Below are 24,096 nucleotides of genomic sequence, written 5' to 3'. Positions count from 1 at the left end.
TGCTGACCAAATAATGGTAAATATGTCCTTTAGCAAACAACAAACTAGGACCAGAAGAAGCTCTTCTGAAGTACCGTCAATGTCATACTTAATGTGAAAGCATGAGCACTTGGCTTGGGCAGGGTGAGCCAGGGTGACAGAGCATTGGCCAATGAGTGGGAGTAACTGCCGCAAGCTGGCATACAGCACCTGTTGACAGCACATGTAACCTCATTTCGCCAACTGTCACACTTCAGCCACAGAGTGTCAAATATCAACAGGTGCCATATGCTTGCCAGGGCTGCCGTCTTAGACTCGGGGGCCAACACTCCACGATGATCACGGCTTACGCATGCCACGGACTCGCACGTTAGGGTTAAGTTTGATGGGCAAGCTTTACAGCAAAGAAAATAACAAAATAAACAGGCCCATCTGCTCCTAACACATCAGAAAAATATGCATTGGCAAATTCTACCTGTGCACTGGATAATGTACATGATTTTCACATACATAAACAATAACCAATCCATGATTTTTGCTGTACACGAACCTGTTCTTGAGACGATCAAAGGCCAATATTCTCACAACGCTCCCAGGGTTGTAGGTCTCAAAAACAGTGACGGTGAGTGGATGCACGAGGTGTTCATACTGCAGCTCTGCCAAAGGCATGAACACACAGCATTCTTTCACTCACTGACTTAAAATGTCCCCAATGCATGGCATCAATATGAAGCAGTAGCAGTGAAACTTAAATGGCAAGTCAACGACTAAGCCCATGCACACGACATACCTTCATAATGGAACATGAAAGCAAATCCACTGGCTTTAACTGAAACGTGGCACGAGGACAGCCTAATACTATAATAACTTATAAGCCAACAATCGCCGTGTGGTTAAGGTGCCGCTGCTCTAGTTTCATCAGATGCAACTGCTGTGAATAGCACTGCATTGAACTGAAAAATGTAAATGACCAGTGCCCTCCCACGCTTTTATGAAAGCACGATAAATGATAACCAAACAAAAGTGACACGTGGCATGTATGATCACTACAGTACCATACAGAGTTTGTGAACCAATAATCTTTTAAAAAGCAGAAGCAGGTTACACATGTCAATGTACAGTGCAGTCCACTGTTAAAATGACTATGCAAGTGTGATTCACGAACAAAGTCTGTGACAGGTACAGAAACGCCTGTATTCACAGTGAACCACTTCTTGTAGGTGATGCTCCATTCTCCTTTACATCAGTGGATCTCTGAACCCCTAGGGGTTCACCAGGGGCCCCATTCAGCACTTTTGTTTTTATAGCACAAAATGACACAGAGAAAGACATCAAGCTCATTATATTCAGTCTTATCAGGGACTTTCTAGCTTACATGCAACTCTGAGTCTATGAACTGATTAACAATGGTAGAACATGGAATGTTGCTAAAGTCAACGTTTCAAAAAAGCGACAAGGGGTATCAACCTGTCCAGACAAATATGTGCCCTTGTTGAAATGGCTTCAGCAAAATTGCTTGTTCTACGGCTCTTAATCACTTCAAGCCTCCATCTTCCAGTGAACTCTCTTGAGTCTTAGTCTATGACTGACATAAAGAAAGTACAGTCACATGCAGGAAACCAGGACGCTGACATCAAACTTTACTGAATAGGGCTCGGGTACCAGCTCCAGTTTAACAATGACATTGCGATTTAAATTTGCACTGCATGAACACGGAGGCCTTGACAAACATATATTAATGGTGTGTTTACGGGAGTGATTGCTGCATACTGCTTTGACCCCCCTCAAGGACTACCAAGAGTCTGTAGACCACAGCTTGAGGAACACTGCTCTACAGGCCTGGTGCAGTGTGGCAACACTGCTATCACTAGCAGCCGCACATGACGCACCCCCGAAACGCATGCTGCGTGCTTATGATTCCCTTTAACAGCGGAGTGAACTATGCACCTCACTATACTCCCTTCTTAGAATTCAGCACAGTAGTAATCAGCAGTAGAATACTAAGGTTGAGTGACAAGATCAAACATTTTAGTTCATTTCAGAATGCCACGTTGAAGCAAGATGCATTCCCAAGGTGTGTCTCTTTTACAAAACTAACCGGTTACAAATTTGAATGGACCATCAATGCTAATTTCTGCCAACCACAAATATGTCATAAAAATTTTTGAAAGTGGAGTGAGAAAGGTGCAGACGACTAAGTGGAGTCGCTTGGACAAGATGAATATTAGGTCTTATACAGAATAGAGAAAGAGCAAGAGACGGGCACATTATGGTCCCAAAAGAAAATTGCTCTTCTCGAAAAGTACTGAGAGAGGAATAACAGACAAGAAAGATGCAAAAGAATGATGTTTTTGTTATTGTCTGAACGGCTGCTTATGTGCATTGCTGCTATGCAACCCCTTTATGTGGCTCACATTACTGTCCTTAACAAGATGCAAATGAGGCAGGTTGTTACACAATAGTAGGCCACATACTTCTGTCACACAGAAACTTCAAGGCCTATGAGGCCCCAAGGCCCCTTTATCCACAGCCCCTTAGCAAGTTGTCAAGAGCCCTATTAGTCTTTTACCCACAAAAACACTAGAGATGAAGGCAACCCTTGAAGCCCAGCAGAGAGTTCTTGGTAGCTGGGACCTGATTGTGTGTATAAATAATTTGTAACTTTAGATAATGTGTGCCATTTTATTTTTCTGGTAAGTCTCAGTTTTATGTACTTTGATATTGAGAACCATGTGCTTTGAGATGACTTGCTGGTAATTTAAAGAGTTATAACAGAGACTACAAACAAAAAAGGACGAGTGCTTTCTTGCATAGTGTCTGTCATTACACTTCAACAGTTTCAAGTAGGAATGCAATAACAAAGTGCCAAGTAAGTACAAGACTCCATAGCCTATTTCTTTAACACTGGACTCTTCTTTTCAGTGTTGCATCTTCTCTTTCCCTCCAACACTGGATATAACATAAATCACGGACTTTTCGTAACCATTACACTATACACCTAAATGCTTTGTGTGCACACAAAATTAATGCATACACATATTCAAGTCATGGTAGATTGAGTGCTAAACAGAAGCCACAGCTGTCTGACCAAGGATAGCTCTATTGTTCTACTATCCCATTTAGACTCTCTCTTATGGTGACAGTACAAACAGTACATGGCTGCATGGGATGGTCTAATTCAATTTTAATGCCTATTTGCTATAACGCTACTCTACACAAGTGCTATTCAGAGTTTTCCTGCTCGATGATTGACAGTAGTCACGTACCTGAGTCACTCGCTATTTCAGTGCTGTGTAGGACAAGAATGAACGTGTTTGAAGAAAAAGAAGCCCTCTTTTTTTTCGTTTTTTTTTTCTTTTTTTCTCTCCATTAGTGCATTGCTAGAATTTCTTTTGGCAATCCCAATGTGACAGTGACATGCACAATCATGGAAGAAATAATTATTTGTTTTGAAAACATATATGCACTTGCATAGGCGCCAACTACGGGTGGGCTCCAGGGCCCCAGCTCACTCCTAATTTTTTTTTAGAGGGGGGGGGCTGGAGCCCCCCCCATGATGCCAAAGCCCTCTAATCCCCTCCCCCCCCCCCCCCTAAAGTACCATTACCAGAGATTTGTCACCCAGATCACTTGAGGTTTCTTTTGACTTTCCTTGACCTTTTCACTTGAAATTTTACAGGGTCTAATAGCTTACTGCATCATTGTTGGCGCGGATGTGCACAGCATTTAATTCCCACTTTCGCGTTCTTTCTGAAAATCCTGACAATAGGAGGACATGCGCATTAGAAGCACTAGTGGCAGCTGCCTCATCCGTATTTTCTCACTTCAACAGTTTTAAATTTTCACTGTAAACATCACGCACACACACAATATACTTAAATATACACACTGGACAAAGTTTATTATATCTTTGAAAGAGATGGAGGTTGCCAATTAAAAATTATTTCTAAAGGTATGGATAGCCTATGCCTAGAGAATGAATATGTTGCTGTATATTCACCATGCATCAAATTGCTTTGAGTGCTTTCTTTACAATGAAAAAAACCTACAGACTTCAATGACCTCTTCAGCAGAGTCATTTATCAATGCATGTGAAATGTGCGTGAATGTTGTGTCTCAGTATTGCTTCTCTTTCCACTAAGCATTGCTAAGGACTCACGAAAAAAAAAATTCTAATAATTTACAACATTTATTAGGGATGGAAATATCGTCAGTTGCATGCAGAGGTCATAGATATGCACAGGGTGTCCCAATTAACTATCATGCACCAAGATTTAAAGAAAGAGCAATGCATTACTCGAAGAAAACCTAGTGCATATTGTTTACAGTACAGGGGAGTAGCCACCAGTAATGTTTTCATTACTGATATTTAATTAGGTAATTGTAATTAATTATCTAGCTCGATATGTACTCTCCAAATTATCGAACTGTCAATGAGGCATTTGCAGGCACAGCCAAGGGACATCTAACTGCGGTATTTTCAGCGACATACTAATTGCATACTAATTTTTTTTTACTGATAAACAAACCCCACGAAATACGGAGAATATCACGTGACTGTGCTCCCACCCGCAGCGTAAAGCAGTGCCCTCGAACAAGCTCTCTCTGAGTTATCCAGAACGAAATAAAGTAAATAAAAAAACATTGTGATCGAGCTAGTTCCTTAGCTGCCGTGCCCCGGCCGAAGTAACACATTGCGTTTGGTGTTAGTTGCAAATAAGCTGTGATAGCTGTTGTCTTAGCATAGATAAAGTGCACACATTTTTTTTTTCCACAAAACCTATAATCACAAAAGTGAATTGACAACATCAGTACAAAGGCTGAAAGGTGAATTTTGTTTTGTCCTGGACACCGTGTCTTTCTCTAATGAGCGGAAGGTAAACATGATCCTTGCCTTGGGATTTGCAAATGGCAACAAGAGGAAGGCTGCAAATACATATAACAGTCATGGAAGTATGGCGGTAGACAAAAAGCATTGACTATCATCAGAAATTATGAAAACCTGAAACAAACCAGCAGATTCAAGAAACAACAGTGGAGGATCTATCTTTCAGTCTTAGCCTATGCATGAATGTTCTGGCATTTATGACCTCAAACCCTCACTCATGCTAGTCTGCAGGACTTGGCCGCCCAGATACCAATTTCAAAGTCATCAGTTTGGAGGATTCTAAATGACGGCCTTTCACCCATACTACTTTAACCAGCACCAATTCTTAGAAGATAGGGACCTGTAGAATCGTCTAGATTTCTCAAATTGGGTCCCCACAAAACCTGATGAGTCACCAGATTTTTTCAGCAATATCATGCGCACAGATGAAGCCAATTTTTGATGAAACGCCTTGATAAATTTGCAGAATGCACACTATTGGAGGGACTCCAAGCCACACTGGGTAAAGTGCAATCGGCACCAGTACCAGTGGTCGTTCAATGTGTGGTTCGGAATTTATGCCTGCGCTATTATCGGTCCCATCTTCTTCGATCACACACTGACTTAACAGCGTTACATGAACAAACTTTATGAAGAAGTGGTGGATGAGTTTCTCAGCAAATTCCTGCTGTCCCATCTTCCACTTATGTGGTATCAGCAAGATGGGGCACCCGCACACAGCAGCAGTCGAGCACAAAACTGGCTGGATGCAATTTTTCATGCATAATAGATTGGAAGGCACGGGCCTGTAAATTGGCCGGCTGGGTCAACTGACCTCTCTCCACTCAATTTCTTTCTTTGGGGTCATGTGCAAGATCGTGCTTACATGATCGAGACGGACGTCAGATTAGTTGAAGGCAAGGTAACAAATGTCTGCCATAGAATTCCGGCGTCGGTCATCAAGAAAGCCACTGAAGATGTGGTAAAACGGACACAGTACTGTGTAGCTGCAAAAGGAGGCCTATTTGAACACATCCTCTAGGGTGGTGTTCAACAGAGCTTATGAATTCATAGGTAGTAAAGGCCCACTGAAATCATTTTTTTTTTTGTGCAGACATCCTGATTGCCAATTCAGCTCATTTAGAAGTAGTATATTTACTTTCTTGAACGCATTGGTTTTTCCTTTCCTCTGCACCTTGGTTGATTCCCAATCTGTTTATTTCACCTTTATTTTTTGACACGAACCTGTTTTTGCAGCATGTATACACTTTCATGAAAAATAAAACGGCTACTTTAATTTGGCTTTAGTCCAAAGCAAGTTTCTGGCACAAAATATAGCTTCACATACACTCTTTCGATGCGATGCGAGCAAAGTCGGGATTTTGAAAAAGTCCATGCCTATTCCACTGCTTTTTGCGTTTCGTGTGTGGTCAGAGCGGCGCTACGGCCACGCCATCAAAGGGCTTTTGTTATCAATGTGATCAGGCGGCCTTGAGAGACGGATAATATGTGTGACGTAGAAATGAGAGGAAGGAATAACTGCATAGCCGCGAAACCTGCTGTTGGTGCTCCTTCTGTACCATTATCAAGGTGATGTGCTGCCCTTTGGGTTTGCGACAGGCAATGCAGTTGCTTTCAATCAGCTTATTCCAGGGCGTTGCTTTATGATGCATGTGGGAGCGCACTCACGTGGTATATTTCATACTTCATGATGTTTCTTTGCCAGTCGGAAAAAATTGTAAGCAATTACTGCATCACTGAAAACACTGCACTGAGTTGTCATATTGGGGTGCCTACAAATGCTTCATTGACACTCTGAAAATTAGGACAGAACTTCTAGAGTTATATAATTCATGGCAATTACCGAATTAAATCTCAGTAACGAAAGAATTACTGACAGCTACTCCACTGTACTGGAAACAATATGCACTCTGTTTTCTTCGAGTAACGCAACTGCTCTTTTTTCTAAGTCTTAGTACATGATAGTTGGGGAACACTGTGTAATTCACTCAATAACCGAAATGAGGCCAAGCCGGATTCACTCGAAATCAGAATCAACAGCAGTGATGCACAGCAGCGCTTACACTCGGACTCACAGAAAAAGAAAAAGTGAGTGAGAAAGGCTGCAATTTCGCCAGAAAGGCGAAGCAGTAATAGTGATAGCCATGTATGTGACAATTACATGAAGGAAGATTACAGCACCGAGAGGACTGAAGTTGTGAAATTGAACTGTCTCCTACTATGAGGTCTTGTATATACTCATTTAACGCTGTCACTTCAGTTCACAGGAGGTTTCTTAAAGTGCAACTGTTATTAAAGGTGTTATATATATAACCCCCCGTCCCCCTCCGGAAAAATGAAAACTCTCCGCTTATGTACACTTGACAGGAAAGGGAAAGCGAGGAGAAGGATGGCAACTGGAAGATCGCAAGCATGAAAAATACACGCAGCATTTATTGAATGTCACTGCTGAAGAGAAGTTGTATTTATTTAAGCAAAATCAGGTGGACAGCACTTTATATACAGGCATCAGAAAACAAACAACACAATAAGGTTCATGAGACAATACTTGCCAACGTAATCTTGGCTCTTGACGTGCCTTTCTTTCGGCAGAATGGTTTTAAAGTTCCTGTCGGATATCGAATGCAGAAGCCACCATGGTCCGTAAGTGCGCTGTGAAAATTAATGCCGCATTTCAGTCACACGCTCTCCACATCAATTCGGAGAGCTTCATGTAATGCTTTCACCGCTGCTTTTGCTTGCGATGTCTCCCCCTAGGAAACTATGTTAGAGATTTCTTAATTTTTCTGTTCTACGAGATAGGGAGTAGAAGCTTCCGTTCTGATTGTTCTTGAAGCTTCAAAACGCTTGAGTGCGAATACTCACACACCGTAAACAACAGAATGACGCCGAGAAACGTACCGCTGAAAACGTCTCGGAGTAGTCTCCGTACTCCGGGAAGACCTCAGGCGCTCCGATTACATTTAGTGCCACGTACGATATGCTGTTGTAACTGCCATACTGAGAACTGTAATCTGCGACTTCTTTGACGTCTTGGCAGATTTCATCATCGTCCATTTAAAAATTTCGCAATACTGAGAATAAAATTGCGATTGACGGACGGACACCAAAAACGCCTAGACAGCTGTAGCGGTGTCGATGACGATATGGAACGATGTGTATACGAGAGGTATGTACACACGCAACGGCACATGGATACTACTGGTAGTCTCTCTACTGCTGGTATCATGGATGCTGGTATACCGATGCCTGGTTACGCCTGGTTGTCGGTGTCAAATATGGTCACACTATAGAGTGTAGTACACTCTAGTCACACGGCTACTTTCGATCTCGAACGAGTACGATCCGGATCGAACTTCAGAGTCGCAACCACTACTACCTATAAATTCGATCCTGATCAACATTGCGCCTTGCTGCACTAACAAAGCATGCGCACGTAATGAAGGCCTCCCGAAATGCAACCAAAACAATGAAACTGGCATAAACACCTGTATGTGGGTTATTTGTACTGTTCCCATACGAACCAAACGAAACTCGACCCTTTCAGACGCTGCCTACACAATTGTGTACACCAAAATAGTGCATCAACAGCAATATCATTGATGAAAGTAATATTTAAAATGTGTTACATACATATTGAAACACTCATTAGAACTGTGCTTCAATTTTGAACAATGTGCAGAATGGTGGCAAGGTAGACAGTTGGGTCTTTTTCGTGTCAGTGTGCTGTGTGTAGCAGTTTCACTTCATTGTTTTTCACAATGTCATGCACCAGTTATAATTTTCAAGTGACTGGATAAGTGCTTTTCAAGCTTTTCAAAACACGAAATTGTTCTCATATTTGGTCTTGGTAGAGTTTCCGCATGGAGTCTAAATCCTGGAAACGACAAAACTCTCTAAACAATTAAATTGCTAATCTTTTCAGCAGCTGTACACTTTCTACAATTCTGAAGACGCAAGAGATGTGGTGAAAGCAAGTTTTCAATCAACAGGATCAAGTGGCATCTGAAAGAACTGCACAGCAGCCAAAGAATGTCTTGCGAGGCAAAATTCTGCCTTTAACACTAAATGCATCGAGTGCACTCACCTCAATGAACGAAGTTGAGCACGCCGAATAGCGAGACCCATTGAGATTTAGGGTCACACAGTCCAGTGCATGAACACAAACAGGGTGAAGGTCCTTATTTTTATTTTGTAATGAAAATTACAAGCATCTCAAATACACTGAAGAAAAACAGTCAGTCCTAACGGGTAGAGAAGAAAAAAAATTATGAACAGCCTAGTGGGACAAAAATGCACAATAAAATAACACCCCTCCCCCCCACACACACAAGCCTGGCCTGCTGCCAAAATCCTCTGCACACAATTGGGCCCAATCTTCTGCACAGAATTATGTACAATCGTGCGCCACTCTTCTATATGACCTGCTCCTGCGCACAACGGAATAAGAAGGGTGCTCGAGAAACCATGCCTTTAATTCAAAAATCCAGCACGGAATACAAGAAGCACATGTGATGTTGATTGATCAGTCCATCCTTGCTGCACCGCGCGCACACATCCTTACAAAGCCTTTCTGTATGCCACCTTGGGTACTAGCAACATGTAAAGAAAGGTCCGTCAGTTGCTCTACAGCAGAGAGAGGGCGAGAAAAAGAAACACTGGGACATGGCAAGTGCCGACGCATCACACTCGGTAACCGGGACAAAGAAAGCCTATGCAGCAGCAGGCGAACTTGACTGGACCAGCAGACGATTTTCGGCTTAGCACACAGGCAAGGATGACAAAAAGAAAAGGCCGATGGTTTCCGAAAATAGCAGCAAGCAGAAAAAAAAAAAAAAAAAAGGGAATACTGGTGGCAGACAGAAAGGCAGATGAGAGAGAGAGAAAAAAAAAGTTAGCGATCAGGATAAAAGAAAATCTCTCTGTGCCTTCCCACCCCTCTCCAAGGCAGGGTGGACTGTAGAGAGGGCTGCCACAGAAGGATGAGGCGATCCAGTCCTTTTCTCTCGTCCTTCTTGGAAAAAAGTGCTCTCCCCACCCAACCAACAATGCGCGCACGCACTACTGTGGTGTAGTGTCTTCTGTGGTATCTCTTCTACTTCTGGTTCTTGAGCTGGTTGGAGAGCCAGTCGAGGCCCTCGTAGAGGCCGTCTCCACTGGTGGCACAGGTGGCCTGGATGTACCAGTTGCGGTTGCGCAGAGAGTGCAGGCCCAGCTTGTCCGTTATCTCAGCTGCATTCATGGCATTTGGCAAGTCCTGAAACAAAGTGCAGACAAGGCGTGAACACATTGTGCCCCAGAAACTGCAAGTGCAGATGAAGTGCAACATTCAAATCAATCTGCAACAATGGTGAAACTTCCTACTTTTAAAATGTTCATGGCTTTAAAGGCACACTAAAGAAGCACTAAAACAGTTCAGATTGCAGTTAAGAATTTTCTTTCAAATTTTGATTTTTCTTAATTTCACAGTTAAATATGTACTTGTTTGTGTGTTTGTGTTTACTATATATTTATGTGCCAAAACCACAATCTATTAGGCACACTGTAGTGAGGGGGGGACTCCAGATTAATTTTGACCGTCTGGTGTTCTTGGAAATGCATCTAAATCTACGTAAGCAAGCATTTTTCCACTTTGTACCCACTGAAATGCACCGTCCTGGCTGAGATAGAACACGTGACCCTGAGCTCATCAGTGCAACACTATAGCCACTAGGCAACCGTGGTGGCTAATTTTATAGTAATAGTAAATAGAATTTCGTGGTATACCGTATTTATTCGAATTTAGGCCGATAGTTTTTTCAAATTATCCTATGCCAAACTCTGGAATCTGCTTAGATTCGTTGATTTTAAGAAACGTGCCAGGCTGTAATTTAAAATGGCAAATATGGTGCATAGCTAGAGCCACCTAGAAAAGTCACTATCGCAGCCACTATTACCCGTGCCAGTAGCTAATGGAAGTACATGAGCGACATCGCTATTTTGACCTGTGTCGTATCGGGTGATATCGTAATGGCACCAAACAGGCGATGCCGCTGTAGTGCCGCTTTCAAATGAAAAGTGCTAGCCACAGAGGCACCGTCAAACGTTCCACTGGGAGAGACTTTAGCATCGGTGAGGAAAACATCTGTTGTAGGAGGGGGCAGTGGGGGGATGCTTTTTGCGTGTGCCGCAACGAGATGACAGCGATAAGGAAAATAAGTGCACAATAATAACGAGCTGTTCACAGAGATTGCGCCGCGTTTAGATGCGTGTGAGCCATGCCGAACTGTCTGTGCATGCATGGGTGTATGTCCACAAGCGTGCGTGTGGTCTGGGCTATAGCAACGAGGCTAGCATCGATAACAGAGTGAGCTTTGCATGTTCATATTAAATAAATGCTGTTTTAATGTTGTGAACGCTGTCCTCACATTTTTTGTTCGACCGACATTCGAGGTAAGTTTTTGTCATTTTTTCAGGCTTCGGACATCTGAAGGTTGGCTTATAATTAGGGCTGGCCTAGATTCAAGTAAATACGGTAGGTAATAAGTTTCGTGGTAACTGTAAATTACTGCATACAAGCCTCTTCTCATGGTATAAGTAGGCTATTTTGGTATATTACAAGGGCAATTTATTAATACATCTAAAATTGTTCAGCTCTTTTGTGTCCTTTTAATATGCAAGACACTGCTAGCCAACGCATATGCATGAGAAAAAAAAAAAGATCTTACTGGAAGCAGTCATTCTCACTATGATGCAGAGATGATGCTCTCGAACAAAGTAAATGTCAAGGAGGTTTCCAAACATTGAAGTACTTCGTGTCGTGGCATCTTCAGCATTACAATCTCGCCCTTTGTTGCAATACACCAATAATTTTAACAATCTATTCCTGTCATGGTTGCACTAACCAAAGAAATGTCATCAATGTCATCACTTTTCAAACCTGCAGGAAGTTTCTTTTTGAACCTACCCCAACTGCAACTGTAACTCAGTAACATTTAAATTTAACAACAGATGGGGCTTAAGTGCCCAAGGAAGCTGTAGCTGAAGGCTTCGGTTTACTTTTTGACCAGTTGGGTTCCTTAAGATGCAACCAAAAGATAGTGCATAAGCGTTTTTGCATCGCACCACCAGCTGCATGTGGCCATCGCAGCCAGGAACAGAGTCAGTGATCTTGTGTTCAGCATAGAAAGCAGTAGCCACAGTCACCACGGTGAGTTCTCGTAGTCTTAGCAAGGCAGGCGTAATTCTACAAATGTCGTTTGTGTAATAAGGCTTCATTACTGTTTTCCATGACCATCAGTGCACTCTTAAACAACGAGTCAAATACACAGTATATTTTGTTCACTGTGTCTAGCATCACATTTGTACTGCTTTCTTTCAGTGGATTCCTCTACTTACCCCCGTTCATGAACATCCTTAGAACGAGAAGACACACAGAACAAGCTGCAGTTGTTAGTTGCTGTATTTATTTGAAACTAAGCCAATAGTGTTTAAAAACCAGTTTTTGAAGATTTTGTTAGGAGCTGTTAAAATGGCACCCTACTAACGCCACTGCGAAATGACATTATGTAGCCATCATGATTCACTGGGCATCTGAACCAAACACAGTCAGAAGGGCACCATTTTGACCACTTTGAGTGGATGCTGTGTGAGCATATGTGATGCTGTGTGTTCATTGTTTTATTATCGAGAGTGTGTGTGTATGTGTGCACACTTGCAGTTGAGACATCGGTGTAATAACACTGAGCAAGCAGTGCCACTACGGCGCTGCATTCAAGTGAAAAGTTGTGCTGGCGGCAAAGGAGTGATCTAACCTCCAAGCCTGTAGAGACTTCAGTATAGACTAGACGAATGTGCGTCACTGGCGAAAGCAGTGCAGCCAGCTTTTCAAGTGTGCTGCAGGACAAATGGTCTTTACGGACCCACAATGAGGCTGAGACCATGAAGTGGCTGTAGCAGACTTTGTAAAGGCGTGAAGGTTGCTGGCACCGTCAAATAACAGAGCCCAGTGATGACGGCGAGTCACCTGAGACAATTTCGTGACTGGCACCGGATAATGGTCTTTTGCGGCTATTTACAATTGACCTTGGTCTTCTTGCAATTGGTAAAGTGATTTGGGGGGGGGGGTCGGCTTAGGATCGAATAAATACAGTATGCTGAACTGTAGCAAAGCAGCCCACATGGCTTACTACGGCATGCAAGATGGAAGAGCAAGACCCACCTGCTTGTTGGCAAAGATGAGCAAGACTGCATCCCTGAGCTCATCCTCTGCGAGCATCCTCATGAGCTCTTCCCTTGCCTCACCAATTCGCTCCCTGTCGTTGCTGTCCACCACAAATATCAAGCCTGATGGAGAGAAATCTAGGTCAGGACGCAACCTTTGAGAGCAAAGTCACAATTCAAGCATGACTGACTGCACTGCACTTTTGCAGCCATTACATCTCTGCGGTAGTCACGCGGGAAAAATGTCACGCTATTCAAACTCACTTTCAAGAATCGTAGCAGAAACAGCAACAAAGATGGCCGTGCAGAGTTGTATGCATAGGCAACAGGCTGCAACATGGAAGCTATGCCGGTTATAGATTGGTGCACACGTCATGATGTGCATCCATGCATGGGCTCGCATTAACTGAACATTTGGACATTTTAACATGTTTAGAAGGCAAAATGTCCTTGCTTGGCTTACACACACATGTAAAACTGCAATCCAATCTAAAAAAATGCAGAAATGCTTTATCTGCTACAGACAGGAGGCACCAGGCCATTCACCTGCTCAGACCAAATACCAGTGAAGTAGCTACACCAAATTTGCAGGGAAGAGTGATATTGGCGCTGCCATGTTCCTGGCCACTGCATTTTGTATGCATGCACACCTTTCTACCTATATTGTGGTTTCAGTAAGGATCAATACGTACGGCAAGGTCCCCTGTTAAGGGGAACATCAATATGTATTCCAAGGCTGACAACAGCTTAGTTGTGACATGAAGGCCATTGGCAGCAATTTTACCAATAGAGGTCTATCTAAAATCTTCCATCGAGCACTTCTTCCCTACAGGACAAAGAATGTTACAACCTGTTCCGTTATGACCTGGACTGATCCAGGTCATAATGGACCCACTGCCTAGAGAGCATCTTACCGCCATGATTGTTCAAATTATTATTAGACAGGAGAAACTTAGATGTCACGTTGCCATGCTGCTGGGAGGCAAGCTTCACTGCCAGCGTGGACACACACTCCTTTTTTGCCTCGACTAGCATCCGCAAGCAACTTTCCTTCCCTACCTTCTCTCACATTGGAGCCGAGAGATTGCATCACATTCATGTTGCCAGCCCTGCCTCTTATCTTACTGCATCAATGTTTCACACTGAAACAGGATTCCTTCTTTAAGCCTCGCTTGAAGCTCATCCTTACACACAGTGGCTTCCATGTGGCAATTAGTGCTGAAATAGTGGATGGATACATCCAAAAGCTCGTAAGTGTCAATTACAAAACACTACAAGCATTCACAGTACCACCTACGTACCCTGCGTGTTCTGGAAGTAGTGGCGCCAGAGTGGACGAATCTTGTCTTGGCCACCAACATCCCACACTGTGAAGCTGATGTTTTTGTATTCTACTGTCTCCACGTTGAAACCTAAAGAAAGGAAGCGAAAAGGTACAAGAAAGCAACTATTACAACGAGTCCAAAAAGAAACAGACAGGTAAACACAATGTTATGCTAGAGACGACTAGGTGCAAGAACCATGGAGTTCAAATTAAGGCTGTGCATTATTGAGAGAGTACTTCTTGAATGTGGGTCAAGACCAGGTCTTCAGCAACATCTTGCAATTTAAGCAACGCAATTTTTCTCTTCAAGGTGGCTCATTGGCACATCTGTTGCAAGGCATGTGTTATTAAGGGAATGTATGTTTTGGGAGCCACTGCACATAATACGCACGCATGATGACCACCATTAAAGTCCACGAACTTTTCAGTCTTGATGCAAATTGCTATTTGAGTCAACACACTTCACACAGACATATGGTATGTTTCGTGCACTATGCAGCATAATTTTATAACTTCTATCCCCCTTTTCTGTTGTCTTACTTGGGTAAGACCACTATTTGTGTTTGGTGATATTTCAGTGAGAAAATTGGCAAGTTATAGCAGCAGCACATTTGTGTAGCTATCTGCATAATGAAAACCAACATTGTGGTCAAATGTCACATGATAAAGACCACTTTAGATCATATCTAGGGTCGTTCATTTTCTGGTAAAACCCAGTTATTCCCTATGTTTGCACCTTAACAAAATTTTCTTGAAATCATTAAACCAGATTTCTACCCGAATTAACCCTTAAATAAATGATAATGAAAGCAAGTGGTCAGGATATATTGCATTATAATATTAATAGATGAACATGGTATATTCTCGTTTTTGAGAAACACTAATGTGACTACCAGCCGATAACAAAAATATAATATTGGTTAGCACCGGCCGACCTTGAGTAAACAAAAACTTGTCGAGTTTTTAGTAGCCGCCACAACAATGGCGCTTTGCATTGTATTTCCCATGGGTGGCACACGTGTAAATGGTGGTAGTGTGCTACAAAGGAATTTAATGCAGCCCTGATGTGGCTCTGCATTGCAAACAGTAGCTTTAACATTCATAGGATGTTTACCCAACTATACATGCTGCGTTCAAAGAAGGGTGGCTGGTTTGCCCAGTTGGTAATTACAGGGATGGAAGTGGCCAATGAAGCTTTGGAGCAGCTCTCAGAGCAGCAAATTTGGCACTTTGTTCGGGGTTTGGGGCATGAATTGTACTTTTTGGAGCAGCTTGGTAAACATCAACATGAGAAGTGCAGGCATATGAAGAAAACATGTTCCTTATTTGACTTTGCACAACATTATTAGGATATGGCAGATCAGCTCTGTGGATGCACGCAAGCAGAGCAAAATTTACGATGCGGAAAAATTGTCATCCGCCCAACTGTTAAACATTAAATTGCATATCGGATGTGCCAACTAAATGTGGGCAAGAAAAAATACCCTAGGCTTTTCGTGAACAGCACCCATTATGATGACAGGCTCGTTTTAGTGCAAGTGTTCTTTTTTTTTTTCATTTTGCATGAGCAAGTAATATTTAATTTTATTGCCTTACTTATTCAATAGTGTGCCAATGCGAAGGTTGTGGAATACACCGAGAAATTACTGATAACAGTGTCTGTAGTAACCTAGGTAGTGTGGTCCTTTATTACTGAGAGAGACAGAAAGCCTGCAAATTTTTTTTAAGTCCACGTGACGACATGTCCCCGCACCAGTAACAGAAGTAATCTCAGATGTAAACACTTATCAGTGCATTATGTGTATACGAACATGCAAACCTGGGCCACTGTAACAGTCCTTGTAATGGTCTGCTTTCTGAACCGCTGCAAGGTCTCACTGCTTCACATTCGATAGGGAGCGAAGGTGCACGCCAAAAACTGCTGACGCAGCGAAAAAAAGCATGGCCGCTCGTTCCCTGTGCCCTTATGTGATGAGGTTTGCGTTAAGATTGATGCAAGCTTTGGCGTGCAAAAGCGTTGTCACAGTCGCAGCAGTTTTTTTTTTTGTTCTCATTTATTTCACATGCTTTCTTTCTAGTCAAAAAAGTCTTCACGAATCCTAGGTTGTTCTAAATGCCGTAATCAGTCATTTGTCAAAGTCATCCACAACGTTTTTATTAACATCTTATCGATTAGGCAAATGTCTAAATTTAGCTAATTGAACATATTCAAGCACAATGAACGAGAAATATTCACAGTGGCCACTATGAACACCTGTCAAGGTACACTGGATGCTGTTTGCGTAGTGCTCTCAAGTAATTTTTAATTCTTGGCGACCTTTGGTCAAGATAGAATATTGCAGAATAAATGCGAAGTGACATACTGGAGAGGCATTCTACAAAGGTCCACCTAGGTCCACCGAAATGGACATGTCCACCAGGCGGACTCTTACAGAATACCTCCCCTGGTCATAGCTTGGCCTGCCAATATTTCACATCACTTGCCGAGAAAACACTCCGTATTTTTGAAAACAGTAAAGGGATAAAAATGTTCACTGGCTTTCCGGTCTGCGTCGTTGACCAATATTTTGAATAAGCGCGATTAAAAGGGCTTGTTTACAGTTCTGCCACAGGAGCCATAAAGCCAATGTAAAATGGCAACTGATATTTTGTGCACTGAACGACAGCTTATTGAAATTTTCGGACTCAATCTGTGCAAGTCGCGTCGTGAACATTGTTGCCGCGAACACGATTTCAGGGGCTTGCAGTTTCGCCAAACGTTTCATTACTATCACAATTCGGCCGCTAAGGTTGACAAAATGTGAAACTTTACACCCTTGGCTTGCATTCTGCAGTGGCAAGAGCCAGATATTGTGAGGTAAGTGATCTGGCAGAAAATAGTGTAGCCTGCATGCAAATTTGAGTGAAGATTGCAGTTGCCATTGGATATTTGTGACTAAGAAGTCTCATGAAAGCAAGCAGGTTGTTTGTTGGCATTCTGCACTGTCATTCCGGTAACGGTAACCAGACGTGGTTCATGGCGTTCGCCCTTTAATCAAAACAGATGCACCAATAGGGCATGAAATCTCATGCTGAAGTATAAAACGAAACTGATGAGCTACATGCTGAGATGACTGTACGACCTTACTCACTCGTTGCGGCTTTCCTTCCCGACTGCCCCATAAAATGAGCACAAGTTCAAATCATCTTTAGCTGGTCTACATATATGCAAATGCTTAACATCTTTACAAAACATTCGTAATGCATTGTACAGTACAATACAGTTTTCATTTTCTTGTTGCCTAGTTACAATTATGCCACCAAACATCCACACTTCAATGATGCTGACACTGAATGGGATTGCTTAGGCTTGAATTGCATGGCTAAGCGCTAGCCAATGCATGTCTATAGTTGTGTGAGCATTGAACACACATGTCCTGCTAAATTTGGCAAACTTCATTCGCAATTAGTTTTGGCACAAGATGGCGCAATTGGCATAGCACTTCCATCCCTGGTAGTACATTAATTTTGTTGCAAGGGCTTGTATTTGGAACCAGTTAGACAGGACAAGTTAATGACTGCACAAAGAGCAATGTAACGAAATATGTTACACATAATGCTAAGAGAAAGGAAGGGAGCAGTGTGGATCAGGGAGCGAATGGGCATAGCTGATATTGTAGTTGACATTAAGAGAAATAAAGTGCAGTTGCGCAGATAACCGGTAGACTGGTAGGGTTACAGAATGGGTGCCAAGGGAAAGAAAATGCAGTCAAGGACGGCTGAAAATTAAGTGGTGTGATGAAATTGGAAAACTTGCAGGCACAAGTTGAAATTGGCTAGCGCAAGACAGGGGTAACTGGAGATAGCGGGAAGAGGCTTTCGTCCTGCAGTGCACATAGAAATAGGCCGATGAAACACGATAACAAGGATGCAAGGCCCGACAGGTCTAGGATGGACACAGACATGCTTGCAATGCATATACTAACAATGTACGTCAACTAGGGCTAGTACAATAAGAAAGTGCAACGAAACGTGGCCTTGTGCACTACTTTTTCATTGTGTTAAGGAAAGTGCAGAGAACCATGTAAGGAAGGGAGGTTATGCCCGTCTCCTGTTATTGTGGTTTCTTTTAAATGTATTAGTAATGCTTGACAACTACGATTTCTAGAGATGAGTTCACTACACGATTTGCAAGCAGCTGTCCGCCATTACAGGTTCTGGTAAGTGACTTTGCTTGTTTAAATAGAGTTTGCGTCCGAAAGGAGACCACTGCTTGTTTTATTCATTTGTAGTACTTACCAAAAAGTCTAGAGCTTTGGGCTGCTGGACAACAAACCCATGATATCCCTCCAATTTTTGTACCAGACAACAAAAACCTGATTAATCCCTAGCTTTCCTCTTAAAATATAATCAGACATTTACCCCCCCATATTTCACAAAGGCAGAAACCTGAAAACGAAGGACCCTAAATATATTTAAGGTTGTAGCTACAACACACAAGCAAAGAAAACATTACAAAGAAGGCTGCAGTTTTTTTTAAACAATGTCCAGTAAGGAAGGTCATGTTTTATTGGTTCTGAATGTGTAATTAGCGAAATTTTTTTTGCTAAGTGAGACAATTAGAGTTGCTATACAGAGCTGAAGCATTTGAGAAGCAGTGAGGAAGAAGTCTTCCTCACTGCAGTCAGAATGGCAAGTGCAGTGAGAATGATAAGTGGCGCATAGATGACAAAACTTCACAGTTTCTAACTAATGGCAGTCTCGTATTTTTGCCCATTTCCCCGACTGTGCGCAGCCTGGAGGTTTCTCTGCAACTGGATGACACTTTACAGTGCAATCCATGAATTGCACATACTGCACATTATTTTACTTGAAACTACTGGCCAGTTTAAGATTAGCATACGAATTGAATTTATGCAGCAGAAGCCACCGAAGGAGGTGCACATAAATGGATATCAGGAGCATTTAAACTACAGCTGAAAAGCTCATTTCCAAGTGAAGCTTTCTTTGCCTCTTCCTTCGACTTTCCCATTGCTGCTGTCGTCTGGCACACTGCCTTAGGGGGTGGTTCAGAGCATGTACATACATGGAAGGAGTGTGGCAGAGAAGGACACGCGAGAAACTCGTTTGGGCTGCACTGTGTCAAATGTGCACAATGCCCTCTGGAGCTCCCTGGGCGTCAACATCAATGCTAATTATCGTCAAAACAAACTGCACTGAAAGCTTCGCTTAGGTCGATTCCCACATTGCGTGCGATGTGCATAATTTTTTTGAGGTAGTGAATTTGTGTAGAAAGTGACAGCAATGCTGGTGAAAGTCATTGTGGAAACCCGTAAGTGCACTACAGAGATTCAATAAGTTGAAAAGGGACTGCAGTCCCTTGGACTACGTAGAGCAAATGAGTTATGCACAATGCAATTGACAATCTCATTTTTCTGCCAAACTACCTTCTCTCTTCAGTTGAAGTCCTTGACACAGCCTTCTATTTGGTTGCTTAACTGCCTTTTCTTTTCTAGAATTAATTTCGTTCCAACCCCATGGTTTTCTTCAATACCAAAAAGTTGATGCAAATAGCATCTGTCTGACGTTAACCTGGATCAAGTGAAAATGTCGGTTTCAATAAGCTGAGGTTTGACAGGCCAGAAAGGACAAAAAATGAGAAACAGGTGATGTCAATACCACCAAGAAATTCCCCAAAACCAGCCTCACAACACCATATCTAGGCAGTGTCTACTTGGTACTGGTACTTGATACTTGAGCTGGTAAATTATGTCAAATTTTTCTGGTTCGTTTCAAGAAAAAGGTTCCCGTAATTGCTCAATAACAGTGATAGGCTCGTAAAATAGATTATAAGAGAACATTATTGAATGCAATTAGGAAAAATGGGATTAGCAGAGTTGATCTAGTATTCAAGAGTTCGATGAAAGTTCGTCTGGTCAGGTAACATGATGATGAAGTCTCTGTGTCTCTGTGATGCAGTCTCGAAACGTCTCTGTGTGTTCTTTCACCTTGACTTCGTCAGTGGCCGTAATTTCTTCATCTTCATGATCTAGTATGCAGGTATTTTAGAGCTTTAAGGTGTGCAAGGATGGTAGTTGGAACTTGCCATAAAAGTGCCCGGAAACGCTGACCAAAATTAGGTCCCAAATCAGCAAATACTGACTTGCCTTCCACATGAGCAGCCATTCGATCACATAATTAGTGGAATGTACTGAGGAATTCACTTGCTGTCATAAGCAACCGTGATGCTATGTGCACCATTGGCTTTGAAAAATAGGAAGGTAGCAGAAACCTTATTCCCAAGAGCCTTAAAATTTTCATGTTTGTCATCGAAAGCCCACTTCAGCAGCGACGAACAACCAAACGGAGACGAACGAAGAAGCCTGTCAGGACGTATGCATTGTTCCAGATCGTGATCAAGCCAAAAAGAAGCGGCATAGCCCAAACTGCCCCCGTACGCGGGGATTCAACAAGAACCTTCGCCCAGTGCATTCTACTTTCCCAATGAAAAACGGGCTCGAGTCTGGAGAAGTGAATACGGGAACAGCAAATAACGCCATCGGGCACCGTTCAAATGCGAAGCAGCTGTTACGCAGTGCTATCATAGGTGCCCTTCCGAGAACGCCCAAAGAATGAGTAATGCCGGAGAAACAGAAGGAAAAAAAAAAAAAAGATCTGGGCCTACGTGATAAAAGTCGCAACCTGACCATCAGGAGTGGACGCTACGCTGCGCAACACGAGTTATTACTCACCGATGGTGGGAATGGTTGTGACGATCTCGCCCAGCTTCAGTTTGTACAGGATGGTAGTCTTTCCGGCCGCGTCCAGGCCCACCATGAGGATCCTCATCTCCTTTTTGCCGAAAAGGCCTTTGAACAAGTTCGCGAATATGTTCCCCATTTTCTCCTAGGCGGTGGCGGTACGTGCGGGGGTTACTTTTGCTTTTCCAAACTGTGGGGCTACCACCTGCAGGAGGAAAAAGAAAAAATAAACGGAGAGAAATGAAACAAACGGCCAGTGGCGACGAGGTCGGTGCGAGTCTCCACTAGCTTGTCAAAAGCGCGACAGGATGACATTTTTTTCTCGGGCGAACGCGCACGCCGACACGAGGGTCGTTCGGGGAGTGACCGACTGCGAAACATCGCCTCATCGACGCCCCACACATGCACATATTTGACGAGAGAAGGCTTAGTTGCTTTACGCTGCAGTGTGATGTCAAAATTAAAAAAAAAGCAGGCTCTGATGAACCACGTTCAGTTCCCAGTGGCGCAATACCTCCAGATATATACACAATGGCACGTCAACAATACATACGCCGGTCTAAACCTGCACTTTTAACAGGATTAACAGCCAGCTTTCGAGCGCCGACAGCGAGGAACGGAACCAAGTACCCGACCGCGGGCCCGAGAGGAAGGCAGGGCAAAGGACGCGGAACTAGCACTGCCGGAATGCATACTCTCGCGTCAGCAACTATAATAAGGCTTTCGGCAACACCGCCGGCAACCACAGACCTTCAAAAGTTAGCTTAATTCGCACGATTACACAAATTAAGCTCAGTTATACGATACAATGGCGGTAAAAGGGGCATGTTCTGTGGGCCGCTGCAATGTTCGGCGAGAAATTTACCGACAGGAAACGAGCACAGGAAAATCCTGAACGACAAATCGCACCTTGACAACTTTAGACACGCTCTCAGACCGGGCAGCACAAAATAAAAGGTGAAGAGACAGTTGAAACGAAGGATTCAAAACGAACCATCCACACGTACCGGCAGCACGGACGACAAAATATGGCGGAGGTGGAACGGTGAACTCCAAGAAAAAAGCCACGTCACAAACGTGACGTCGCTATCGGCTTTTTTCTCTTCTTTACTGCGACATCTGTTTGTAAGAAGAAAATTCATCCAGCGCCACACGCTGTACGCATTTATAAGATAAAATGTTAGCCTTATCTTATTAATGTCAGAACGTGTGCTGCTATGCACTGCGAAATTAGCCGCATAAATACGCGAATCTTATAACTGTTCTCACTTAACTTATTTTATCGTTGTCCTACTTATGAGATGCATGGTGAATGTCCCCCAATAGAGCAGGGAGCTTTATCACTTGCCAAAGCTGCTAGTTTTTATGTGTATCATTCATAAACCGAACCATCCCGAAATTGTTATGTTTGTGGCGCCCTCCAACACAAGACATTTTATTTTTTTACATAGCCACTGACGTAACGCATTCCGTGGTGCTGACGTAAGCAATAACGTATAAATCCGTAGGCTTCTACGCGTGCGTTGGTTCACCGTAAGCATAACCGCAGGCGTTATCACGTTGTAGCCGTTGCTACCGTCGAATTTTCAACTTCGCGACTCGAACAGCTTTGATGTGAACCAACTCTGGTGATGTGGAACCGATCTTCCCATTGCACTGATTGGTTCTTGTACTTAGGATATTTCTTCAAAGATGGACATTCAAAAATATTCGTGCAATGAATGGCTTATGCATTCGAATTTGTCACGTTTTCATTTACAGATTTTTTTTTTTTTTGTGGTTGAAGTCTCCGGTTGCCAATGTTTTATTCATGCCACTAGGGCCAGCTTTCCTTATAAATATGCACTGCCGAAGGTAACAAGTTTGGCATTATAAGCACTTTAATTAATGATAGTACAGTAAACTCTCAGTTGTACGAACGTTAGTTTAACAAATCTTTCAGAATAACAATCTTTTAGAAAATTCCGGGCAGTTTTCCTATGCATTCTATGCAAAACCTTTAGGTTAAACGAATTTCTGAATACCGGATATTTCTGTTGAACGAACTTGAGTCTCCTAACGGACAGTAACACCGGCTGCAATTAGAAACTGCTGGCATAAATCGGCGCTTTCCCCCCTGTGGGGTGAAAACGAGCAAGTGGAACAGTGAAATGAGGTGATCGACTCCACAATGTGGACAGCAACACTTCGTTCGAAGACTATGTGCAGTGATAGTGAGCTCATTACTTGTGCTGAACTATTAGATATGGAAATTGTTTCCAATGTTCGTCCCAACAAAGAGTGTGACAAGGAAAATGCAATGGCAGAGGCAGATTCAAATACTGTAACTCTAGTCAAAGCTGTAGAATGCCTTGGAAAGTTGCGAGACTTTGTGTCTCAGTAACTATCTGTGCCAGAGGAAGGGCACAAAAACATTTCGCATGTTTGACTCGTTGTCTGCTGTTCCCTATGCTGTCCCACATTCTAGTGAATATATATAAAAAATATTATTGGGCTTTACGTGCCAAAACCACTTTCTGATTGTGAGGCACGCCGTAATGGGGGACTCCGGAAATTTCGACCACCTGGGGTTCTTTGACGTGCACTTAAATCTAAGTACACGGTTGTTTTCGCATTTCGCCCCCATCGAAATGTGGCTGCCGTGGCCGGGATTTGATCCCGCGACCTCGTGCTTAGCTCTAGTGAATATTCAGTTTAGTTAACTTTCAGTTAAGTGAACTATTTCCTTGGGTCCCTTGAAGTTCACTCAAGTGAGAGTTCACTGTAGAAAAGATTGCAGGACCAGCCGTCGAAATGTACTCACATTAATCTTAACTCTCAGGGGCAACACATTTGAGTTATCAGAAATGAGTGAAACATCGTTGAAAGCAGGATAGACCTAAGGATTACTACATCTTGCTTCAGCCTACTACAGTCTTGCTTCAACACACATATGACCAGAATCATAATTGTAAATGGCCCAA

The 24,096-nt window shown here is 42.9% G+C and overlaps 2 protein-coding genes across 6 annotated transcripts in view; both read right to left on the bottom strand.

Moving 5' to 3' along the window:
* The window catches only part of LOC142572870 (F-box/LRR-repeat protein 4-like), a 35,217-nt gene extending 27,195 nt beyond the window's left edge, over positions 1-8,022 (bottom strand). For 2 of the 3 annotated variants that reach the window (XM_075682304.1, XM_075682305.1), the window contains exons 1-3: positions 7,769-8,022; positions 7,420-7,519; positions 530-635 (exon numbers count right to left, since the gene is read on the bottom strand). In XM_075682304.1, the coding sequence (XP_075538419.1) occupies positions 530-635; positions 7,420-7,519; positions 7,769-7,924 (362 nt within the window). In that variant the 5' untranslated portion in view covers positions 7,925-8,022. The remainder of the gene's footprint in view (positions 1-529; positions 636-7,419; positions 7,520-7,768) is intronic. The other variant, XM_075682306.1, reaches the window with a different exon arrangement.
* Positions 8,023-9,039: 1,017 nt separating this feature from the next.
* Arf1 (ADP-ribosylation factor 1) lies at positions 9,040-22,283 on the bottom strand. Of its 3 annotated transcripts, none has more exons than XM_075682283.1 (5): positions 22,141-22,283; positions 21,125-21,338; positions 14,371-14,481; positions 13,068-13,192; positions 9,040-10,124 (listed from the first exon to the last, which is right to left on the bottom strand). In XM_075682283.1, the coding sequence occupies exons 2-5, from the start codon at positions 21,270-21,272 to the stop codon at positions 9,963-9,965; spliced, it is 546 nt and encodes a 181-aa protein (XP_075538398.1). In that variant the 5' UTR covers positions 21,273-21,338; positions 22,141-22,283; the 3' UTR covers positions 9,040-9,962. The 3 variants fall into 3 exon arrangements, with proteins under 3 accessions (XP_075538398.1, XP_075538399.1, XP_075538397.1); XM_075682284.1 differs by having other exon boundaries at positions 22,128-22,199; XM_075682282.1 differs by having other exon boundaries at positions 22,043-22,174.
* Between the last annotated feature and the right edge of the window lie 1,813 nt (positions 22,284-24,096).

The sequence above is a fragment of the Dermacentor variabilis genome, chromosome 2 (genome assembly GCF_050947875.1).
Source record: "Dermacentor variabilis isolate Ectoservices chromosome 2, ASM5094787v1, whole genome shotgun sequence".
Classification (NCBI taxonomy): Eukaryota; Metazoa; Arthropoda; class Arachnida; order Ixodida; family Ixodidae; genus Dermacentor; species Dermacentor variabilis.
This window is presented reverse-complemented; position numbering and strand designations above follow the sequence as displayed.